The 21,821-nt window shown below is 35.1% G+C and overlaps 1 protein-coding gene across 1 annotated transcript; it reads left to right on the top strand.

Annotated features, from left to right (window-relative positions):
- The first annotated feature begins 1,427 nt into the window (after window positions 1-1,427).
- On the top strand, window positions 1,428-20,936 carry LOC132295084 (probable prolyl 4-hydroxylase 4). Its single transcript, XM_059793163.1, has 7 exons — window positions 1,428-1,764; window positions 1,900-1,957; window positions 2,061-2,165; window positions 15,176-15,233; window positions 18,199-18,374; window positions 18,987-19,056; window positions 19,160-20,936. The coding sequence occupies exons 1-7, from the start codon at window positions 1,649-1,651 to the stop codon at window positions 19,453-19,455; spliced, it is 879 nt and encodes a 292-aa protein (XP_059649146.1). The 5' UTR covers window positions 1,428-1,648; the 3' UTR covers window positions 19,456-20,936.
- Window positions 20,937-21,821: the final 885 nt, after the last annotated feature.

Below are 21,821 nucleotides of genomic sequence, written 5' to 3'. Positions count from 1 at the left end.
AAATAAAAAAGCAAATAAGAAAAAAATAGTTGTAAAATAATATGCTAAATAAATACTGTAAAAAAAATACAGTTACAAATACAAGAATCAAAATATTAATTAATAATATTTTAATTAAATACAATCACAAATGTCATCAATAAAAAGAAATAAGTTAAAAAAAGAAAAAGAAAAATACCTAATTATACATAAGTAAAAAAAGAAATTTTTTGAAAAAGTAAACAAAAATTTTAAAAGGAAAAATATATTATATACTTGAAGAAAAGATATATATAATTTTTTTTTTTCAAAAGAAAATTAGAAGAATTAGAAATTTTTAGGAGTGGCACTATTTAAAATTACCATAAAAGTATATGTATATACCAAAAATATGTGGAACAAAGTGGGGGGGGCTCCGGCTTTAATTGGCTCCGCCCTTGCAAGTCCTTAAGCATGAAGTTTGCTACCACAATTGTTGATACCTTTAATTGTGGTTGTTCTTTAATGATATGAATGTACTTTTCTAAGAGAAAGGTTATTTGTGGCTCTTAAATAATTGTGCACATGCGCAAAAGGTAGCAGAACCAGTGGTTAGATGGTTCTGCATATTAGCACAGATTCACTATGCTTATATTTGTTGTAACCTCTAAATGAAACTCTGCGGATGTTCGATGTGATGGAACTTAGATGCTTTTGTTGCATGCAATAAAAATATCATAAAGTTCTACATAATATTAACTTTATTAACAGGATTTGCAGTTATGGATCAGTTTCGAAGATTGGGTGTTGGAGTGGGACTCAATCATGCAAAGCTCGAGGACTTGGCGGCGGCAATTTTGTTCTCGATGGTAGGTGTTGGAGTGGTATTGGCGTCAGTGGCAGTGATTGTGAGTTTGGGTTTCAAATTTTGTAGTTTGGAAATGAGTAGATTAATTTTGCCCATTAAATTGCATTAAGAAAGTCAAAATGGTAAATTTATAATTAAAATAAGTTAATTCGCAAGTCAAAGGGGAATAATGTACTTTTCTCTTAGTTTGGGTGTCATTGTTCAATTTATCAAATTTGGAATGTGTCATTGTTAAAAAGCGTCTAAGATTTAGATGTTTGTCTTTGATTTTAACCCAAACTTGAGGTATGAGTGTAATATATCTTTTTTTATATTACTTGACATTTGACTCACTTATGTTATGAGGCAAAAATTAGTCAAATTTGAGGGAATGTTTAAAATTTTATTTTATTTTATTATTTATTTGTTTATTTTTTAACTAGTTTAATATGTAAGCAATAAAAACAAATTTAGAGGACAATGAGCATGGTTGTTATTTAACAATTTTAGCCAAAGTCAGCATTAATGGAGGAAAAAATGTTATTTTTAAATTTATTAGTGAGTTTCTTATTATTTAGACAATCTAACAGGGAGATAAATGTAATTATTCCATGATATTTCCTCTTCCTTTCTCCTTTACCCCTTTCTCTTCCTTCAGACTCGGTCTCTTTGTCACAAGAACGCCCATGCAGTGGCCTCAAACCATGACGATTCCGTCACTCCCTCTGACGGTCAAGACGAGATTCAGATGCACAAACTTGCACAAGAAACTGAACAAACAGTTTTCTCGGAAAATTTATCTTCAATTTTCTCATCCAAACGATCCAACCAGTACTCATTATCATGTCTTCTCCACTTTCACTAGTCTTCTTGTTTTCGATCTCGTCCATCCTCTATGAATCGTCGTGCTCAGCAGTCGTCAATCCCGCCAAAGTCGAACAGATTTCATGGAAACCCAGGTGCTTCTTCCTCCAATCCTTCTTTTACCTTCTGTTTGGCTACTCAGAAAATGCAGGAAAATAAATGAAATTTATATTTGAATATCATATTTTGTTATGTAATTCCACCACTCATCAAAATGTAATAATTCGCAGAGCTTTTGTCTATAGAGGTTTTCTTACGGACGATGAATGCAATCATTTGATATCTCTGGTCAGTGTAATTTCAATCTTTTCAATTTATTAGAAACTATTCATGCGTGTTTGTGTAAATTTATTGTAGTTGAATTGGTTTTGGACTTTGGAATATGTTGCAGGCGAAATCTGAGCTCAAGAGATCTGCTGTTGCAGATGATGTGTCTGGACAGAGCAAGCTCAGCGAGGTCCGAACTAGCTCCGGGACGTTTATCAATAAGGCAAAGGTTTGTTCTTAAAGCACTTTGATCATATTGTTAATATATATATGTGTTTGTAATTGTTTGTGCAATAAGGCAAAAGGTTTGTTCTTAAAACACTTTGATCTTATTGTTAATATATATGTGTGTAATTGTTTGTGCAAATATATATTGTTAATTGCATCTTATGATTAGTCCATGTTTTGGCTTCTTCTAAGACTTGAACGGAATTGTTCCTGGGCACTCGAAGCCTCTCCTGAGATATAAATGTCCACTCTTTAAATAAAAAGAATCGGTTAACATGAGCAATGCACCAATGGTATTATGTATGGCTGATTAAAGAACTCCTAAAATAGAGATGAATGAAATTTTGTGCAACTCTTTTTTTAAATTTTTTATCAGGCATTGGAATTTGCGACATAGAAAAAATAAGTACCAATAAGGACACCTTGGAATAAGAGTGTCTATTTTATTAAATCTTTCAATTATCAATTTGTAAGTTCTAACACTTCCTCTATGGAGGCCTATATCTAACAATATGGCAAAATTCATGGCTCAGCCCCCATGTAATATCATTTGAGAATGTCAGAACATTATTGAACTTTCCAATACTAAGGTGCTGGTTGATAAAACTAAATATTAAGTACTAAAAAATTTAAGAGCTGAATTTTAAGTGCGGAAGCTTTTAAGTGGTAATTAAAAAATAAATATTTTTGATACCATTTTGAATTTTTAGCATTCAGTGATAAGTGATTTCCGTGTCACTTAAAATTTTACTTCATTTTAAGTGGCGCTTTAATGTATAATAGCTCGCTTGTGATTATCCGAGCGTACAAGATCATTGCAAATCAGAAGGTGAAAAGGTAAGGAGAATAGAAGAAAAAAATAAATAAATAAGGAAAAGTCAAAAGGAGATTTGGTGTAATTGCCAACAATAGAAGGAATTAGTCTCCATTGCAAGAATTAAGGAAGATTTAAAAAATAAATAAGAAGATTTGGTATAGTTGTCAACAATAGAAGATATTAGTTTCCATTGCAAGATTTAAGGAAGATTCTGTTCCATCAAATCTCACATTTCCCCTTTAATATTATTTCACGCATACTTTCTTTTTTAATTTTATTTTTAACTTATCTATATAAAGGCAAGAGATATAAGTCTACAGACATCATCACTATCAATTTAATTTCAGTTTCTCTCTTATGAGTGTGTTCTTTGTGAAATCAAGGGTTTAACCCTGTTCTTTATCGTTTCTGCTACGTTAGTTGGTAGCCGGTTCACAAGATGGAAGCAACCCCTCCAGTGATGGTGATCGTGATGCAGTAGCTCTTTTGAGGGCTGAGTTTACTGAGTTCCAGGCCAACGTTAATCGAACCTTACTTGATATGCATGAACGTTAATCGAACCTTACTTGATACTATGTGTCAAGTATTGGTGAGATTGACAACGGTAGAACTTAACCACGAGAACAACAAGTTGCCCAACGACGGTGATCATGAACGTCCTGCTGGTAATCGCAACCCAAACCCACCGAATAGGCAACCAGCCTATGAGGAATATGTCGGTTTTGGTAACAACCAAGCCGTACATGTGTTTGGAGATAATCGTGGGAAATTGATGATTTCGGGGATTTTCGTATGAAGATTGATTTACCCACCTTTCAAGGTCATCTTCGTATTGAAGAATTCTTGGGCTGGATTAATGAAGTTGAATGTTTCTTTGACTATATGAAAATCCAGGAGGAGAAGCAAGTCAAACTCGCGGCCTTTAAGTTGAAAGGCGGCATATTAACATGGTGGGATCAAGTGCAAACTACCCGCGCACGTGAGGGTAAAGATCCGGTACGTACATAGGTTAAGATGAAGAAGTTGATGAAAGCTCGATTTTTACCCCCTGATTACGAACAAGTTCGTTATCAGAAATATCAGTCCTGTGCGAAGGGAAGTAGAACGATTACTGAATAATTTTATCGGTTGTCATTCTGTAATAACCTGGTGGAACCCGAATTTAGCACGGTGACTTGTTTCAAAGGCGGGTTACGATGGGATATTGAAGAGAAAGTGGCATTGCAACTGCTATTCAAATTGTCTGAGATTGTCACGGCGGCAGAGAGAACAAAATCTTTATTGTAGAAGTCAAAGAATCGGTCTCGTGGTTCATATAATACCCCACGTCCTACACATGACATGGGTAAACAGACCGCGGTAGTCCCTGTTCCAATGACATGGCGAGGCATTAGAGATGGTCCAATAAAGGCCAAACCCTAGGCCCTGCTGGAAGGGGAGCCCCAGCTGTGAGAGAAAATCCCTATGCACACACAAGTATGGGCAAGTGTTTTCGATGTGGAGAACCTGGCAATAAATCCAAGAATTGCCCCAAGTGACCGACAGTAAATTCGGTGGAGCGTGAGGAAGACGAGGGTGAGGAAGGTGAGTTCCTTACCTTTGAAGAAGAAGAGGTGACTGAAGGAGACAATGGCGAGTTGTTGTCCCACTCTTTAGTTGTGAGGAGGTTTATGTTCACGCCAAAGAAGGAGGAGCACCCGCAACGTCATAATGTGTTCTGTACATGTTGCACTGCCAACTATAAGGTATGTGATGTTATTATTGATAGCGGCTGTAGTGAGAACAATATTTCCTTAACAATGGTTTGAAAATTGTGACTTAAAACAGAGAGAGATCTCCTTCCATACAAAATTAGATGGATCAAGAAAGGCTCAGAATCGCGAGTAACTGAAATTTGCACCGTTCCATTCTCAATTGGGAAAACATATGTAGAGGAGGTGTGTTGTGATGTAATCGACATGGATGCATGTCATATGATATTGGACAGACCATGGCAATTTGATGTCGATGCCACTCACCGTGGTAGAGATAATGTGTACATTCTACACAAGAATGGTTATGAGATTGTTTTGGGTCTGCCGAAAGAATCTAAATTTCCTAAAGGAAATTTAGTTATGTTGATCAACAGTGAGGAATTTTTGGGTGAAGTAACAACTGCCCCTGAAATCTTTGTTGTTATGTGCAAAGGGGAAGTAGTTGAACAACCCCTTTTTACAGTACCATTAATAGTGCAACCATTATTACAGGAGTTTAGTGAGTTGGTGCCGGAAGACTTGCCTGATAGTCTCCCTCCCATGAGGGACATTCAACACCACATTGACTTGGTGCCTGGGGCGAGCCTGCCAAATCTACCACATTACCGAATGAGTCCCAACGAGAGTTAGATCTTACAAGAGCAAGTGGAAGAAGAGCATGAGCCCATGTGTTGTTCTGACCTTGCCAGTACCGAAGAAAGATGGCAGTTGGAGAATGTGCATTGATAGTCGCACAATAACAGAATCACTGTCAAGTACAGATTTTCCATTCCACGGTTGGATGATATGCTGGATATGTTGGCGGGATCGAAAGTCTTCACCAAAGTGGACCTCAAGAGTGGATACCATCAGATCAGAATCCGTCCTGGGGATGAGTGGAAAACGGCGTTCAAGACAAAATGAGGACTGTACGAGTGGTTAACCATTCCATTCGGATTATCTAACGCGCCAAGTACTTTCATGTAGTTGATGAATCAGGTACTCAAACCATTTATCGGTTGATTTGTAGTTATTTATTTCGACGATATTCTGGTTTATAGTTAAACAGAGGCATAACACCTTTTGCACTTGAGAGAGGTATTAACAGCTTTGCAGAAGAATAAACTGTTCATTAATCTGAAGAAGTGTAGCTTTGTGACCCCAAGCCTAGTATTCCTCGGCTATGTGGTTTGTAGTGATGGCATTCGGGTAGATGAGGAGAAGGTGAGGGCCATTCCGCAGCAGCCTATGCCGAAGAATGTGGGAGAAGTATGCAGTTTCCATGGCTTAGCCACGTTCTACCGAAGGTTCATCAAGAACTTTAGTAGTATTGTGGCTCCTATCACAGAATGCATGAAGCAAGGAAAATTCCAATAGGGAGAGGAAGCTAAGATGAGTTTTGCCTTAATCAAGAAAAAACTGTCAACAACCCTAATCTTAGTCCTTCCATATTTTAAGAAGCTATTCCAGGTGGATTGTGATGCCTCAATAGTGGGAATCGGAGCAGTTCTATCACAAGAAGGAAGGCCAGTAGCGTTTTACAGTGAGAAGCTGAGTGAAGCACGCAAGAAGTGGACTACCTATGAGTTGGAATTCTATGCGGTGGTGCAAACATTGCGTATGTGAGAGCATTATCTTATCTAGTGAGAGTTTGTGTTGTTTACAGATCACCAAGCATTGAAATCCATTAACAATCAAAACAGTGTTAATCGGATGTATGCGAGATGGGCGGCTTATATCTAGCGATTCACCTTTTTGCTAAAACACAAGTCAGGCCAACATAACAAAGTTACAAATGCACTAAGTCGGAGAGTAGATTTCTTAGTGATTATAAGGGCTGAAATCACAGGTTCGAGTGCCTGAAGGAGTTATATGAGGCCGACGAAGATTTTGGCTAAGCTTGGGAAGCGTGTAAAACTAGCCAATCCTTTAAAGGGTTGCACATGCAGGAAGTACTTATCTTTAATGGCAATCAGTTGTGTATTCCACGGAGTTCTTTGCGGGAGCAAGTGGTTCGTGAATTGTATGGAGGAGGATTAGGAGGACATTTGGGGCGTGATAAGACGCGAGAGCTGGTAGAAGAACGGTATTATTGGCCGCAACTCAAGTGTGACGTGGAGAACCATGTGTGGTGGTGCTCAATTTGCCAAACTAGTAAGGCCAATCTCAGCTGGTCTTTACACACCGCTGCCTATTCCAGATGCTCCATGGGAGGATTTATCCATAGATTTGTTCTAGGGTTGCTGAGGATGTATCGAGGAGCAAACTCTGTTTTTGTGGTGGTCGATCGATTTTCCAAGATGAACCATTTTATTGCATGCAAGAAGACGAACGATGCAGTCCAAATGGCCATTCTGTTCTTTGAGGAGGTGGTTCATTTACATGGGGTGCCACAGTCTAATCGTGACACCAAGTTCTTGTCTCACTTTTGGCGGACTTTATGGAAGAGATTCGATACCTCTTTTAATTTTAGTAGCACCAGTCACCCTCAGACTGATGGCCAAATAGAGGTGGTGAATAGGACCCTTGGAAATCTAATTCGTTGTATTTTAGGAGAGAAACCAAAACAGTGGGATCTTGCTCTTGCCCAGGCAGAATTTGCTTACAATTGCATGGTTAACAGGTCCACTGGCAAATCCCCGATTGCGGTCGTGTATTGCTGTCCTCTAAAAGTTGCTTTGGATTTGGTATCCTTATCAAAGTTGTCGGGGAAGAGTGTTGCTGCAGAGAAAATGGCTGAACACATTAAAGACCATTCAGGAGAGTGTCAAGAAGCATCTAGAGGAAACTTACGCCGAATACAAGGCTGTAACTTACAAGAGATGAAGGAAAAGAGTATTTGAAGAAGGGGACCAGTGGGAACATACAAGAAGCTGAAGGCCAAGAAATATGGTCCATACCAGATTCTAAAGAGAATCAATGACAATGCCTATGTGATTGATTCATGGCCATTTCTTCTACCTTCAATGTGGCTGACATACATGAATATTATCGGCCAAATTCGGGTAACTCGGGGACAAATTCTTTTTACGCAGGGGAGACTGATGTAGAACAACTCGTTCGCAATTATCTGAGCATACAAGATCATCGCAAATCAGGGAGGCTGAAAAGGTAAGGAGAATAGAAGAAAAAAATAAATAAATAATGAAAAGTCAAAAGGAGATTTGGTGTAGTTTCCAACAATAGAAGATATTATTCTTCATTGCAAGAATTAAGGAGAATTCAGAAAATAAATAAGAAGATTTGGTGTGGTTGCCAATAATTGAGGATATTATTCTCCATCGCAAGATTGAAGGAGGATTCTGCTCCATCAAATCTCAGATTTCCCCTTTAATATTATTTCATGCATGCTTTTTATTTTTTATTTTTATTATTATTTTCACTTGCCTATATAAAGGCAAGAGATGCAAGTCTACAGACATCATCATTATCAATATAATTTCAGTTTCTCTCTTGTGAGTGTGTTCTTTGTGAAATCAAGGGTTTAACCCCGTTCTTTATCGTTTCCGCTACGTTACGCTTATTGTTGTTAGTGGCATTCAAATTGCGCTATCAAATGCACTTAATTGGATTATTGCTTAATCCGTTTAGAATTAAGCGCTGAATTAAATTATCAAACAACACCTGATATTACAAGGATATATTGCTCACTATTATACCATAAAATGTTCACTTAATGAAAGAGCATCTAATAATGATAAATTTGTTATGTATAAAATGAAGAAACTTTATACTTAATTTATCAATATAAATAATTAACATTAAACAATTTATTATAATAGCATAAATATATAGTAGGAGGAAAGCTCTAGCATGAAATTGACGATGAAAATTGTAATGAAAGAGGAGGAAGAAGAAGTGTATAGAAGAAGAAGTATATGGAAAGAATGTTTCTCTTGTTGTGTGTAATCCTCTTGACTATTGGACTCCTAGTATTTATGGACATGGAGTCCAATGTTAAAAAACTGAGTATGAGAAAAATTAGCAAATAATGTTAAAAAATTACAATAATCTATAATTCTTATAAATGTTAATAAAATCCCATAAAACCAGGATTCCAAAAGAATCATTCAAAGAAGTTCGAGAAATCGTTAGAATATGTAAACATTCCCCCACAAGATTTCCAAGCTTCTTAAAATTATTGTACATATATAAAGAAATGTTAGGGCAACTATATACCATGTAATAGGTTTAGGTACCTTCCGGATTTGAATCTACACTTAGGCTCCATTTGTTTGAGCGTAAAATATTTTTCGGAAAATATTTTATGTGTTTTTTGGTGTTTGGTTATTGTAAAATATTTACGAAGAAAAAAATATTAAAATCTAAAAAAATTAACTTATTCATCAATTTTTGGCAAGCTATTTTATACGTCCCACCTGATAGATTCAACCTCGACCTATACCTTTGCCAAACACTGAAAAATAAAAATAAAAGAAATATTTTACCTAAAAAAAGAAAATATTTTCCTCATAAAATATTTTACGTTGAAACAAACGGAGCCTTAATGTTGACAATTTCCATTTGAAGGTCTTGAGTGAACTATGTCTTGAACTCAAACCCTTTAACCAAATTTCAACATATCACACACATATGACACACATAGTATTAATGATTGACTTGGTTTAATAGGTTAACACTATTAATGGTCATGCACTAATATCTTGATTCTCATGAGTTACTAGAGAAAAACCCAATACAGTAGTGTTAACAAGTTTTTAGTGGTACATTCCAGAATAAATGAAATATCAAACAATATAATAATAGAATCTAACGACGCCACATACTTTGAAAATATCTTTCCTTTTAAATCAAGAATACAAAATCAAGTGGTTGATAGACCCTCAACCTCTTTATCTAGAAATTTTGAAATGAAGGACTTAGGAAAAGCACATATGATATTGGATATGAAATTAGAGGGAACATCAAAGGGCTTCACTTCAGACCATTTGAGTACAATTGAGGAAATTTAAGTACTTTGATAGAAAGCGGCCAGTGTTGACTCCTTATGATCCTAGTGTACACCAAAAGAAAAATAATTGATAACCCATTTCTCAACTAAAATACTCACAGTTGATTGGATCCTAATTGTATATTGCAAATAAAACTAGTATATGCATATGCGTTGGGAGACTTGGTAGATATAGACATAACCCTAGTAATAATCATCGGATTGCATTAGAGAGGGTTTTTTAAATCTCTTAAGGGAACTATAGAGAAATCACTATGTTGCCAGGATTTCCTAATGTATTAAAGGATATAGTGAGCAAATTAGATAACTGATAATATAGATAACTGATAATATAGACATAAAATCTACCAGTGGTTATATATTTTTCTAGGTGGAGCTGCAATATCTTGGGGTTCGAAGAAACAAACTATAATATTTAAAAGTCCAATAGAGTTCGAGCTTATAGCATTGGACGCAACTTGTATTGAAGCCGATTGGATTAAGAGCTTATTGTTAGATAGTTATAGACCTAGTAAAACAATCTCGTACAAATAAAAAGATAAATAAATATATAAAAATCAGATATAAGTCTGCAAAGAGTTCATTAAGAATATTATTTCATTGGATTATGTTAAATCTGAAAAGAATATCGCTCATCAGTTTGCGGTCTATCTGGGAGTGCAGTCCTAGACTTGTCGAGGGGGATGGGCTTAAGCCCATAAGGGAGCCACTTATGGAGGTAGCCCAACCTTTGTGATTGGAGATTCCATGAAGAAGGTTCAGTGGGTAGAAACAATCACAATATGTGACTCATTTTAGCACTATCTTCAAGAGACACTCTCTTGCTCATCTCTATGTTAGTAGTGCTGAGTAATGTAACATTAGGAAGGGTATTGACCTAAATGAGCCCGAGTTACTCATTTTTGCAATGTATAGGTCACATGTACCCTTGGAGGTCTCACCTAGTGAGAGCTGTTGTGAGGCCGCAAACATAACAATTGTGCTACTCTCTAGTAACTCATGAGAATCAAGATACAAGTGCATGGCCATTAATAGTGCTAACTTGCAAAACTAAGTCAATCATCAATGCTATGTGTGTGATATGTTGAAGTTTGGTTAAAGGGTCTGAGTTGAAGACATAGTTCACTTAAGACCTTCAAATGAAAATTCTCAACACTAAGTGAGGGTTTAAACCCAAAAAGTACCTACCCCTATTACATGGTATATAGTTGCCGTAACTTCTTCTTCTTTTTATTTTTATTTTTTATTTTTATAATAATTTTAAGTTTGGAAATTTTGTGGAGGATTGTTAATGTAATTTAAAGATTTCTCAAACTTCTTTGAACGATTCCTTTGGAATCCTGATTTTATGCGATGTTATTGGATTACAGAGTTATTTGCTTATTTTTCTCATACTTAATTTTTTACTGTTGTATTCCATGTTTATAAATACTAGGAAGTCCAATAGTCAAGAGGAGTACACAAAACAAGAGAAACATTATTTCCATATACTTCTGCTAGACTGCTACTGCTTCTTTCCTTTCAATTTCATTGTCAATTTCCTACTTTCATCGTAGTTTAACTAGTTTTTGGGGCAATTGATCGTCGGCTTGGTAGTGGACATCCTGTCAACGTGCTGACAGAGGAGAGTCAGTGGCAGTCAGCAATTAGGGTTTTATCTTGGAGCTGCTATAGCTATCACCACCTGCATAGGAGGAAATAACAGCTTTAGGCCAGCGTGTTCAACACGTGCCTCGCCATAATCTTTCCTTTTCCTATATATATTTCTGCTATTATATTGCACTGTTAATTGTTAATGTTGCTGAATTAAGTATATAAAATTTACAATTTCTTCATTTTATACATAACGAAATTAATGTTAAACCCGCAACTTGAAAATTTAAAGTTACAAACAGTTCAAAGTCAAAAGTTGTATAGGAGAAAAATAGAAAAAGAAATGTTTCACCTTAAAACATACCTAGTAGAGTTTAAAGAAAGGAGGTTTTGCTGGTCGGAACTTTTTACATTATTTAGCTAAGTTTGAATTTACTGAATTATCGATTAGAATGTTGTTAAATGGATAATATCATAATGGTAAAACATTCATTTTTTTTTTCTTTCCCAGATGATTCTAAATTTTGGCTACGTTTCCAAATATTTGTGTGGCTGATATTTATTGTAATACCCCTAATTTTAAAAGGATAGTCTCGGTATTTATTTATTTGTTTTAATTGTATTTTTAATTATTTAATTGATTATTTGACTAATTGCTTATGAGTTTAATTGAATTAAGTGTTACTTGAGTATTTGATTATGTGTTTATGTATTATTTGTATTTGTCTATGTGTTAATTGTTTAATTAGATTATGTACTTAAATAGTGTTTTGATTAATTGTAAATTAAATATTTTATTTTATTTTATTATTTTATTTTATTTTTCTTTTATGGTTATGGTTAGTGGTAATGGGCCAACTAATTGGGTCTCATGGGCTACTTGGATAGGAGGTTGGATGAGTATGGATTATTATCCATGGATAGTTGTGTGTATATATATATATAAATATATATTATATACATATATAAAAGGAAAAGTAATTTATTAATTTTTTTTATGGTAAATTGGGTAGTAATATTTAATCTGATGTATATATTTTATATTTAAATAATAAAAATATATATAGATTTGATACGTGTTATGTTTTAAGTTATTTTATAATATTATGGTAACTTAAGTATTATTGGATAATCCATTAATAAATAATGGGTAATGTATTAATTACTTTTATTGGTAACTTGGGTAATAATATTTAATTTGATGTATATGTTTTATATTTAAATAATAAAAATATACATAGATTTGATATGTGTTACGTTTTAAGTTACTTTATAATATTATATGGTAACTTAGGTATTATTGGATAATCCATTAATAAATAATGGGATGTGTATAGTTTATTTATTTAATAAAGATATACATAAATTATATACGTAACATATTTTACTTACCTTTTTAATATTTTAATATATATTTTTTTAAGTTGACTTGGATTGGGAAAAGGGTTAGGGTTATTTTATTTAGCCTATAAATATATAGCTATAGGTTATAAAAGGGGATTAAAAATATTCACGTGATATATTCTAGAGAAAGAGAGTTAGAGAGGGAAGGAGGAAAAAGAAGGAAGGAGGAGAAAAACCCTGTAGAGAGAAAATGAAGGAAGAAGAAGTTTAACTTTCGATCCGAAAGTTTAAGGCAAGTTCTTCTTCTATCTCTTTCCCTTTGATTCGTGTTTTTATACATGCCTAGGAAATTTCAGGATTTATTAAACACATAAAATTAAATAATTATGCATGTTTAATTGGATTAGAACATAGGTTTTATGAAATTGGTTCATATTTGTTCTTGTGTTATGAATTGATAAATGCATGATTTTGATTTGATTTCTGGTGTGAATTTTTACATGTTTAAATTATGTATTTTTCATATTTGTGGAATGATGGAACGTAGAAACATGCCTAGGATTCCGGAACATTAAATAGGGACTAGGTTTGGGTTTAAATAAATTTAAATAGACTCAATCATAATGATGCTTGCTATTTGAATGTTTTAAACAAACGAATGGATTTAATATTTTAAAATGTTTTAGTAATTGAGATTAAATGTGTAGAATGAATTGGATATGGAGAATGCTTATTTAACGGTATAATAAAATATCATTATGTATAAGAATCAGTTTGTGTAGGACATATAATATAAGAAACTTAAATAAATAATAAGTCATTCCTATTATGTGATAACTTGATATCATATTATCATAGTTATTTCTGGAATGTTTGATGTATTTACTTAATTGTTACATCAATTGTTGGATTGTGTGGTTTAATGCACCGGTATGGGACGGTGGCATTCTAGGGACGGATTAACTTATCAGTTAAGTCCTACCTATTTTATATAAGGGAATGGATTAACTAAAATGTTAAGTCCTACTTATATTCAAGTCAGGTCAGCTGAACAAGTTGAATGACTTATGGAGGATTAATTTATTATATAAGGGAATGGATTAACTAAAATGTTAAGTCCTACTTATATTCAAGTCAGGTCAGCTGAACAAGTTGAATGACTTATGGAGGATTAATTTATACTGGATAGGATGGTTACTAGATTTTATAAATATAAGTATGGTGCCATGATATGAGTTTGAGTCTCACGATCAGTGGTTAGGGCGCGTATATCATCAGGGATGTGTAGTTAGATATAGTGTAGTTGTGTACCCTGGTAGGTTTAGGTACTCATGCCCACTATATGTGCGTTTTGCATGTTGCCTACTATTCAGGTTGAGACAACCCTATAGTCTAGTGAGGTTCCTTTAGTGTGTGTGTATATATATATATATATATATATATATATATATATACGGACTTCTAGTTACTGTTGGATTGACTAGGATGTATACGTGTATCGGATCTCTGCTTGGACTGTAGTAGAGTAAAACTTGTTTGTGGGCCTGACCCACCATTATTTTTCAGGTGTTCGTCAGGAGTAGAGGTTGTTCGTGCTGAGCGGGGATCAGTCTACTTCATTCTTCCGATGCTACATAGGAGTTCCTTTATGATTCAGTTTCCTAATTTAGACAGTTATTGCTGTCATTTGTTTAGTTTAGATTTTCTAGGGGTCCACATAGTATGGATTCCCGAGTTGTATTTTGGAGAATCAGTTGTATCAGAAGAGTTTATTAATTAATGGAAATATATTCTGAGGTTTATTATTAGATTATCATTTTAGTTTCTTGTCAGCATTTTATTTATTCTTCTTTATTCTTTTGTACTCTGTGTTCGTTTATTGCCGATTTTGTTTTTGATATCCTCGGGTATTCGGGCGTGGGCCTGGCCAACCCGCATTCGGGAATCCGGGGGTATCACATTTATCACCTGAATTTTAGTGCATTTCAGAATCTGAATTGGGCCAGAATCATGCACAAATTTAAAATTTCAAAATATGTTTCTCATTTAACTCATATGCAGACTACAAATTTTAGGTGCATACAGCAACTGGACTCCATATATTTACATTTGTGTTGGTTCTTTCAAGCAGATAGGAACTCTCCATGGATTTATGGAATCCTCCTGCTTTCATGTTATCAGTCTGAACAATTCTTGTTACTCCATGACTGCATTTATAATGAATGTGTATGGTGAAATTTTTTGGCTTCATTTAGTATGATGAACTTTATCTTTTCATAGGTGATAGGTTTTATAAATAAACACACTCTATGATTCTTTTAGTTGTTCTTTCATTTAAAAAAGCATTTTCGCCTGAGGAATCGGACAATGCTGTTGAGGAATTCCAACTGAAAGTGATTATAAATGATGACATGTAGAAGAGTTTTGTTTGATTGATTCGACTCTTACCTAGTGTATCAGGAATATAGCACTAGCTTCATACTTGGCAAATACTTGTTTCAAATTTGATTACATGATCTCTATCTCTCCCCTAATTTTTCTTCTTAATGTAGGATCCTATTGTTGCTGGTATAGAGGACAAGATTGCAACCTGGACCTTCCTACCTAAAGGTATGCCACATGCTGAAGAACATTTTACTCATTACAAATTTTCCTGGTATTCATTTATCCTTCCACTGTGAACAATTGCAGTTCTTTTTCTTTATAAATAAAATAACTAGTTATTTAGTTAGAAATAAAGGCTGCTACAATCCAGGATTTTGTCACTGAAGAATACAAAAAGAAATCTAACTAAATCCAAGTAAGTGTATTGAAATAAAGGTTCTTTCTGCTTAAGGAGGTTAAATTGAAGGTTTTGTAGTTTCAGTGACAATCACTCCTCTTGCTGCTGAAAAGTCATCACCTGCACCTGAAAGCCTACCAGAAACAAGCGAGGTATTCTTCTGTACTTAGTTAAAGAGAAGGTCCATATAGCTTGGGTAACGTTTGCTAAGGTGGCTACTCATGGGTTCTAATTTTAAATATGCGTAAATAAAATATCCCAAAATTTCAGTCACTCAACCAGTGGATTTGCATGACGTGCACATAATGGATGCTGGTCCAAAAGTAATATCTTTTGGATTGCAAATTCTTATATCTATAGTTCCGTATTAATAGCTTTTTACACTATTTAATAAGATATTTTCATAGTCCATCTTATAATAAAGCTGTGTTTCATAGACTCTCTTCTTCCCTTTAACGTACCCATGTTGACCACACGACATGGGTACGAGTACTACTAGATTGGACACCCAGATCTAATGCAAGAAGAGACAAAGTTCAAATTTGATAGCAAAGAAGGGTTTCTTACTTGTGAGATAGATGAAAATTTTCATTTTCACCATATTCTATCAAATTTAAATTATAATAGCATTAGACATCACACTATTATATATAGAGTATTGTGTACTTAAACATGCAAGACGTGTCCATCCTAACCCATGGACACATTTCAAGCCAAGTCCCCGTATTATAAGATCTGCAATTCAAGAAGGTCCCACATTTAGACATACCCATACCCAATAGATGTAGCTGAATCCATGTAACATAGGAATTAAATACTTTTGTACAAGAACAAATATCAGTGATAATCATCACCATGTACAACTAGTCTTTGTCATGTATCGTTTAATGTACATTTTGTTTTTTGGTATTATTCACACTTTGATTTCTTTAGCTAGAGTGGCTTTAACAGAGTGAATACTTCATTATGATCATAAAATTGTGCCCTGTGATTGCCTGCTGGTTTTGGCATATTCATATAATACAGCACATCTCTGTCAAATGGCAGAACCTATATCCCCTGGAGATACTTGGGTGTACAAAATTTTTTTTTCGGGATAAATAATCACTTTATTCAAGAGAAAAAACAAATACAAGCAAAGAGAGGCATACCCCTAACAAGAACAAAGCCAGCCCTGCTACAGACCTAAGAAAACACAAAGGCAAGCAGGGACAAACACAGACCAAAAGAAAGATAGCGACAGAGAAGTCCTACTGCTGGACTGAGAACAACAGGGTACAAATGAACTAAAAAATTCCAATATGGAAGAAACCTAACAGAACTGCCATGAAATCTACCAGGATTCAAGGAAATCATTCCGAGTCTAATATAGTTGTAAATCTGAGGGGCCAAAGAGGATTCAGTAGGGAAGGAATTAGAATGTCTTCTATCATGTCTCTCTTTCCAGATCATGTAGACACAGCAAGAAAGAGAGACTTTATGAGCAAGATGGAGCCAGTTCTTCCTTGAAGGAGAAATTAACATATTACTTGGGTGTACAATTATTTCACATGCCTTGTGTATATAACATGGAAATGTAGATAAAAAAGGGAGCAATGTCCTCTAAGTTGGAATTATAGATGTTTGGGATAGTAAGAGCAGAATGAAGATTGACACCGGGTAATGGCCTATCATACTTGCATCCTGAAATAGTGTCCCGCTGTTATGCAACAAACGATGGCTTGACAAGTTAGAATAAATGATAACCCTATGGATAAAATCCCAAAACTGGAATAACCAGATAAAATATGTTTGAAACAATAATCATAATTTATAGAAATAAACAGTACTGAATTTGAGAACCCTGAAGTTAGTGACAGTCTTGGATTAATAACAGGATTTTCCTGTGCATTTGAATTTATAAGCTGGTGATAAATTGTGCTCCCAAATCCTGATGGTGAAGGTGCAAAAAAATAAAATCATGTAATGCATTATGGGAGGTCAGATATGCATCATATAAATGGGGTTGGCCATATAATTTCTCTTTTTTCATTCTTTTTTATTACAAATCATCCCACCTATAATATTTAACTTTTTAAAATAATTTCTAATAACTTTATCCCATGTTAATTTTGGTTTGGGTAGTGTCTATCTAGGGTTTCGGTGGTGTTGCAGCCAAACTAGGGTTTCACAACAAGGAAGAGAGAGAGAGAGAGAGAGAGAGAGAGAGAGAGAGAGATATCTTGATCGGCGATTGTCGCTTGAAGAACTCTTGCAAAGGAATGATGTGTGTGTGTGTGTGAGAGAGAGAGAGAGAGATCGACGATTGTTGCTCGCAGAACTCTTATGAGGGAATGATGCGTGTGTGTGAGAGAGAGAAACAGAGATTTTTGGAATCTGTCCTGCCTTCCAACACAGTTTCTGATTTCATCTTTTATGGAAGGTCAGATATTATTTAAGTTAAATTGATTAGAAATTTCCCATCGAACTTCTGTGAGTCAATTTGATTCCTTTTAAGAGTGGTAAATTACCGAAGTAACGAACTGGCACAAAATGAAACCATACATCGGAATTAGCTAACAAATTAATTGTCATCAGCTGATGTGTTCATTAGAATGGCAGTTGCAATAACTCTTGCCATCATGCACTTCTTTTTATTCCTTTCAGTGTTAAAAATTTCTTCAAGATGGAAAACAACATTATTAAAGTAGTAAGGTCACACTCAAATGTTCAAAGTTTGTAAAATGGTGTCAACTTCAAAATTTATTGAATGATGAAGAATCTGCAAGTTCTAATGATTGTTTCTTATTTCAGAAAATGGGGAAGCCATACAAGTGTTGAGATATGAGCCTGGGCAGAAATATGACCCACACTATGATTACTTTGTTGACAAGGTTAATATTGCTGAGGGTGGGCACCGTATGGCAACTGTACTTATGTATCTAACTGATGTGATAAAAGGTGGTGAAACAGCGTTTCCCTCAGCAGAGGTTAGTCCAAGTATCTTTTTCACTTTCGCAAGGTTACACTTTTATAATTCTTTATATTTTCACAATTCAATCATTATAATAATAATAATTTCTTTTTTGTGCCCAGTGTTCCATATATCCTGAAAGTCTGTCTACTTTCCTTATCCATAAATTGTCTCTTGCATGACCAACGGCCTAACTACTACATCCAATTAGAGTTCATATTGTTTGATCACTTTTAATAATAAGAATGTTTTAATAAATTATAGTGAAAAATGGCATGACACTCAGCAAGTTAATCAAAATCTACTTATTGCTGGAAGAACAGTTGGCAGGATAATTATCACACTGAAAGATTTGCATTATCTAATTACATCGGACTTCTGGGCTAGACTAAGAAGTACAATAATACTTGTCCTAGCAAAGACAACCGAGAAGGATTGGAATACCATCAAACTGTCAAGATTTAGGAGGCAATGTCAATCACTCTGAAGTCTGAACCAAATACTTTGGAGAAACCGGATGGCTTATGATAAAAATGATATGTTTCTGTTTCTATGTATATACGATTGAGTTGGTCAGTGCTTTTTAGTTTTTGCTGGTACTTTTTAATAAATAAAGAACTGTTGGCAGGAGTCTCCACATCATAGAACTTCTGCATTGGATGATGATTTGTCAGAGTGTGCAAGGAAAGGTATTGCAGGTGAGCCACTTGAAAAAATCATCATTGCTTTTATGATATATATATTTTTTCTTTTGGCAAGTACTTCAATGAAAATTTACCTAATGCATATTTGATTACCCAGTAAAACCGCGAAAAGGGGATGCACTTCTTTTCTTCAGTCTCCATCCTTGTGCTATTCCGGACACTAGCAGTCTCCATGGGGGTTGCCCAGTGATAGAAGGTGAGAAGTGGTCGGCAACAAAGTGGATTCATGTAGATTCTTTTGACACCATCTTGGATATTGGTGGGAGTTGCACAGATGAGAATGAGAGTTGTGAAAGATGGGCTGCTGTGGGGGAATGCACCAGGAACCCTGAATATATGGTCGGAACTTCAGACCTTCCAGGATACTGTAGGAAGAGTTGTAAGTTATGTTGACATTTAAATTTATGTTTTCCACTTACTGTCATCCTTGTGTTGTATTGTACCACAGTTTCCCCTCTTTTTCAGTTGTGTTATTATTCCCCTCTTGCAATACTAAGCATTTTTGGCAGTAAGCATGTTAGTTCCAGTGCAGAAATTTTTGACATGAAATGCGGATACACATAAGGTTCGATTACATTGTATCCAAAACATTACCTAAACCATCATCTAGCTAAAACAGCCAGAACTTGGGAAATGTGATATTAAAATGTTTTCTCAGCACATGCAGAGCTTGAGAGTCTATGCCCTATTTTCCATATCCTCTCTTTTTTGGCCAGTCATTTTTTTTTCCTTCACTGACCGACCAGAAAAAATACCTTAAAACACCTGAATTCGACTAGAATTATGTTTATTCGTTACTTGGTGCATTGGTTAAAAGTTTGAGCAGAGAAGCATAAAGGCGTGCACCCCCGTGTTGGCAACAGCGGCATTGAGTGAATTTTTGTTGTTTCATGTGTAAACTTCCTGTTGCAAAATGAAAATCATTCGTTTGGGTTATATGCGGTCACATGAGAAGTTTTACATTCCATTGTACATGCTAAAAAAGGATCAGATGGTTGCGATATTTTCGAAGATAAAGATGGTTTTGTCTCTCAGGTTTTGCTGAGTTGTGACATTTTAACAGTTGCTACCTGATCTTTTTGCAGAGGGCAATCTATTTTTCTTGTGTTCAAGTGTTTATTCTGTTATCCACACTACACATCTATATATGCACCATGCAGCCCATTAAGAATCGTTTTTCATATTATAATCCTTGGTTCAAATTCTGATTCTATGCAAGATTTTTTTTTTTGTATTTTTTTGGAAGCATTGCCATTCTGAGACCTGTTTTCTGATATTAGTCAAGATCACATACATACGTACATACATACAGACACACACACACACACACACATATATATATATATATAGAGAGAGAGAGAGAGAGAGAGCATTTTCTTTCTTGTAGAGGAGGCTGGATTGCATACATTAGAGAATCTTGTGGAGTCCTTTTAGTTGATGATTTGGCTAGAGACACATGCATCCTTGTTGCTGCCTTCCAGTGGTGGTGAAACAGATTGATGAAACTAAATGACAATTTTCTGAGGGACCACACTCACATTTCCCATCATATTAAATCAAAGAAAAGGAAGCACAAGTTTGGCCGATCCACCTTCATCTTATGTATGTGATGCTTTTTTCATATTTTACTCCAATGTATAAACTATAATTCTAACCATGTAATACCCATTAAAATGGTTAAAAGTTTTTTATTTTTTTATTTTTTTATTTTTTTTTTGGAATTTAAGCAACTGAATAATTACAATGAGGGCTTTAGGCCGAAATAACCCAAAAGCTTGGACAGCAAGGCCAACAATTAAGAGAGGGGCTCGAAGCTTTGTCACGTGTGACTACCAGTCAAGTCGAGTTTTTGATTATTTGAGATTGTGCTTGACAATCAAACTCGAGCTCAAGTTATGAGTGTCTGATTATGAGCTCAAGTTAACCGTTTGATATATTTAGCCAATTTTGAATTGATGGCCGAAATAACCCTAAAGGTTGGAGAACAAGCCCAACAAATAAGAGACAGGCTCGAAGCTTTGTCACGTGTGATAGGACTACCACACTGCAAACGAGTGGAGTCGAGTTTTTTTTATTATTGGAGATTGTGCTTGACAATCAAACTAGAGCTCAAGCTATGAGTGTCCGAGCTCAGCTTGGACATTGCTAGTCAAGGTTGAGTTCGGTTAGTTTGATATATTTAGCCAATTCCGAACTCATTTTTTGTTATTTTTGAGTTTGAGCTACCGCTATGCTACCTAGGAATGGCAACGGAGCGGGGTAGGGTTCAGCCAAACCCGCCCTAACTTCGCCTCAACTTTAGAACAAGTTTGTGATTGTTATGCCATCACCGTCCCTACTCTAGTAACGAAGTACCGACTCTGCCTCACGTACTTGTTTAATTGTGGGGCGGGGCGGGTACGTTATGCCACTTTTATTATTTAGTAAACTAACCCCAATGGGCTGATAAATAAGCTAACTCAACTTTTAAATTACTAAATATTGAATAGTAATATATTAACTCATACTTTCGGCAAAGTAACAAGGGTTTAAAAAATATTAAATATATATTTATATTAAATTTTTAAATGTATATATATAATCGGGGCGGGGGCTGGGCAGGTTCATCATTAAATCCACCCCACTCCCTACCCGTTTCGGGTTTTCAATTATTTTACCATTCCCGTCTCAACTTCACTTAGGGAACTACCAAATTCATCCCATTAGGAGTGGGGCAGGATAGAAACCCGCCGGGTCGAGAGAAATTGCCATCCTAAACT

This window comes from Cornus florida, unplaced genomic scaffold, assembly GCF_030987335.1.
Source record: "Cornus florida cultivar Cherokee Brave unplaced genomic scaffold, ASM3098733v1 CherokeeBrave_3.0.0_Hap2_Chr01, whole genome shotgun sequence".
Lineage (NCBI taxonomy): Eukaryota > Viridiplantae > Streptophyta > Magnoliopsida > Cornales > Cornaceae > Cornus > Cornus florida.
The sequence above is the reverse complement of the archived record's forward strand: the minus strand, read 5'-3'. Positions and strand labels throughout refer to the sequence as shown.

Excerpts from the sequence above, each read along its gene's own strand:
- LOC132295084 (XM_059793163.1), top strand. The coding sequence starts at position 1,649 with ATGTCTTCTCCACTTTCACTAGTCTTCTTGTTTTCGATCTCGTCCATC. Across the intron at positions 1,958-2,060 it reads GCAATCATTTGATATCTCTG|GCGAAATCTGAGCTCAAGAG; the intron begins GTCAGTGTAATT and ends AATATGTTGCAG. Across the intron at positions 2,166-15,175 it reads CGTTTATCAATAAGGCAAAG|GATCCTATTGTTGCTGGTAT; the intron begins GTTTGTTCTTAA and ends TTCTTAATGTAG.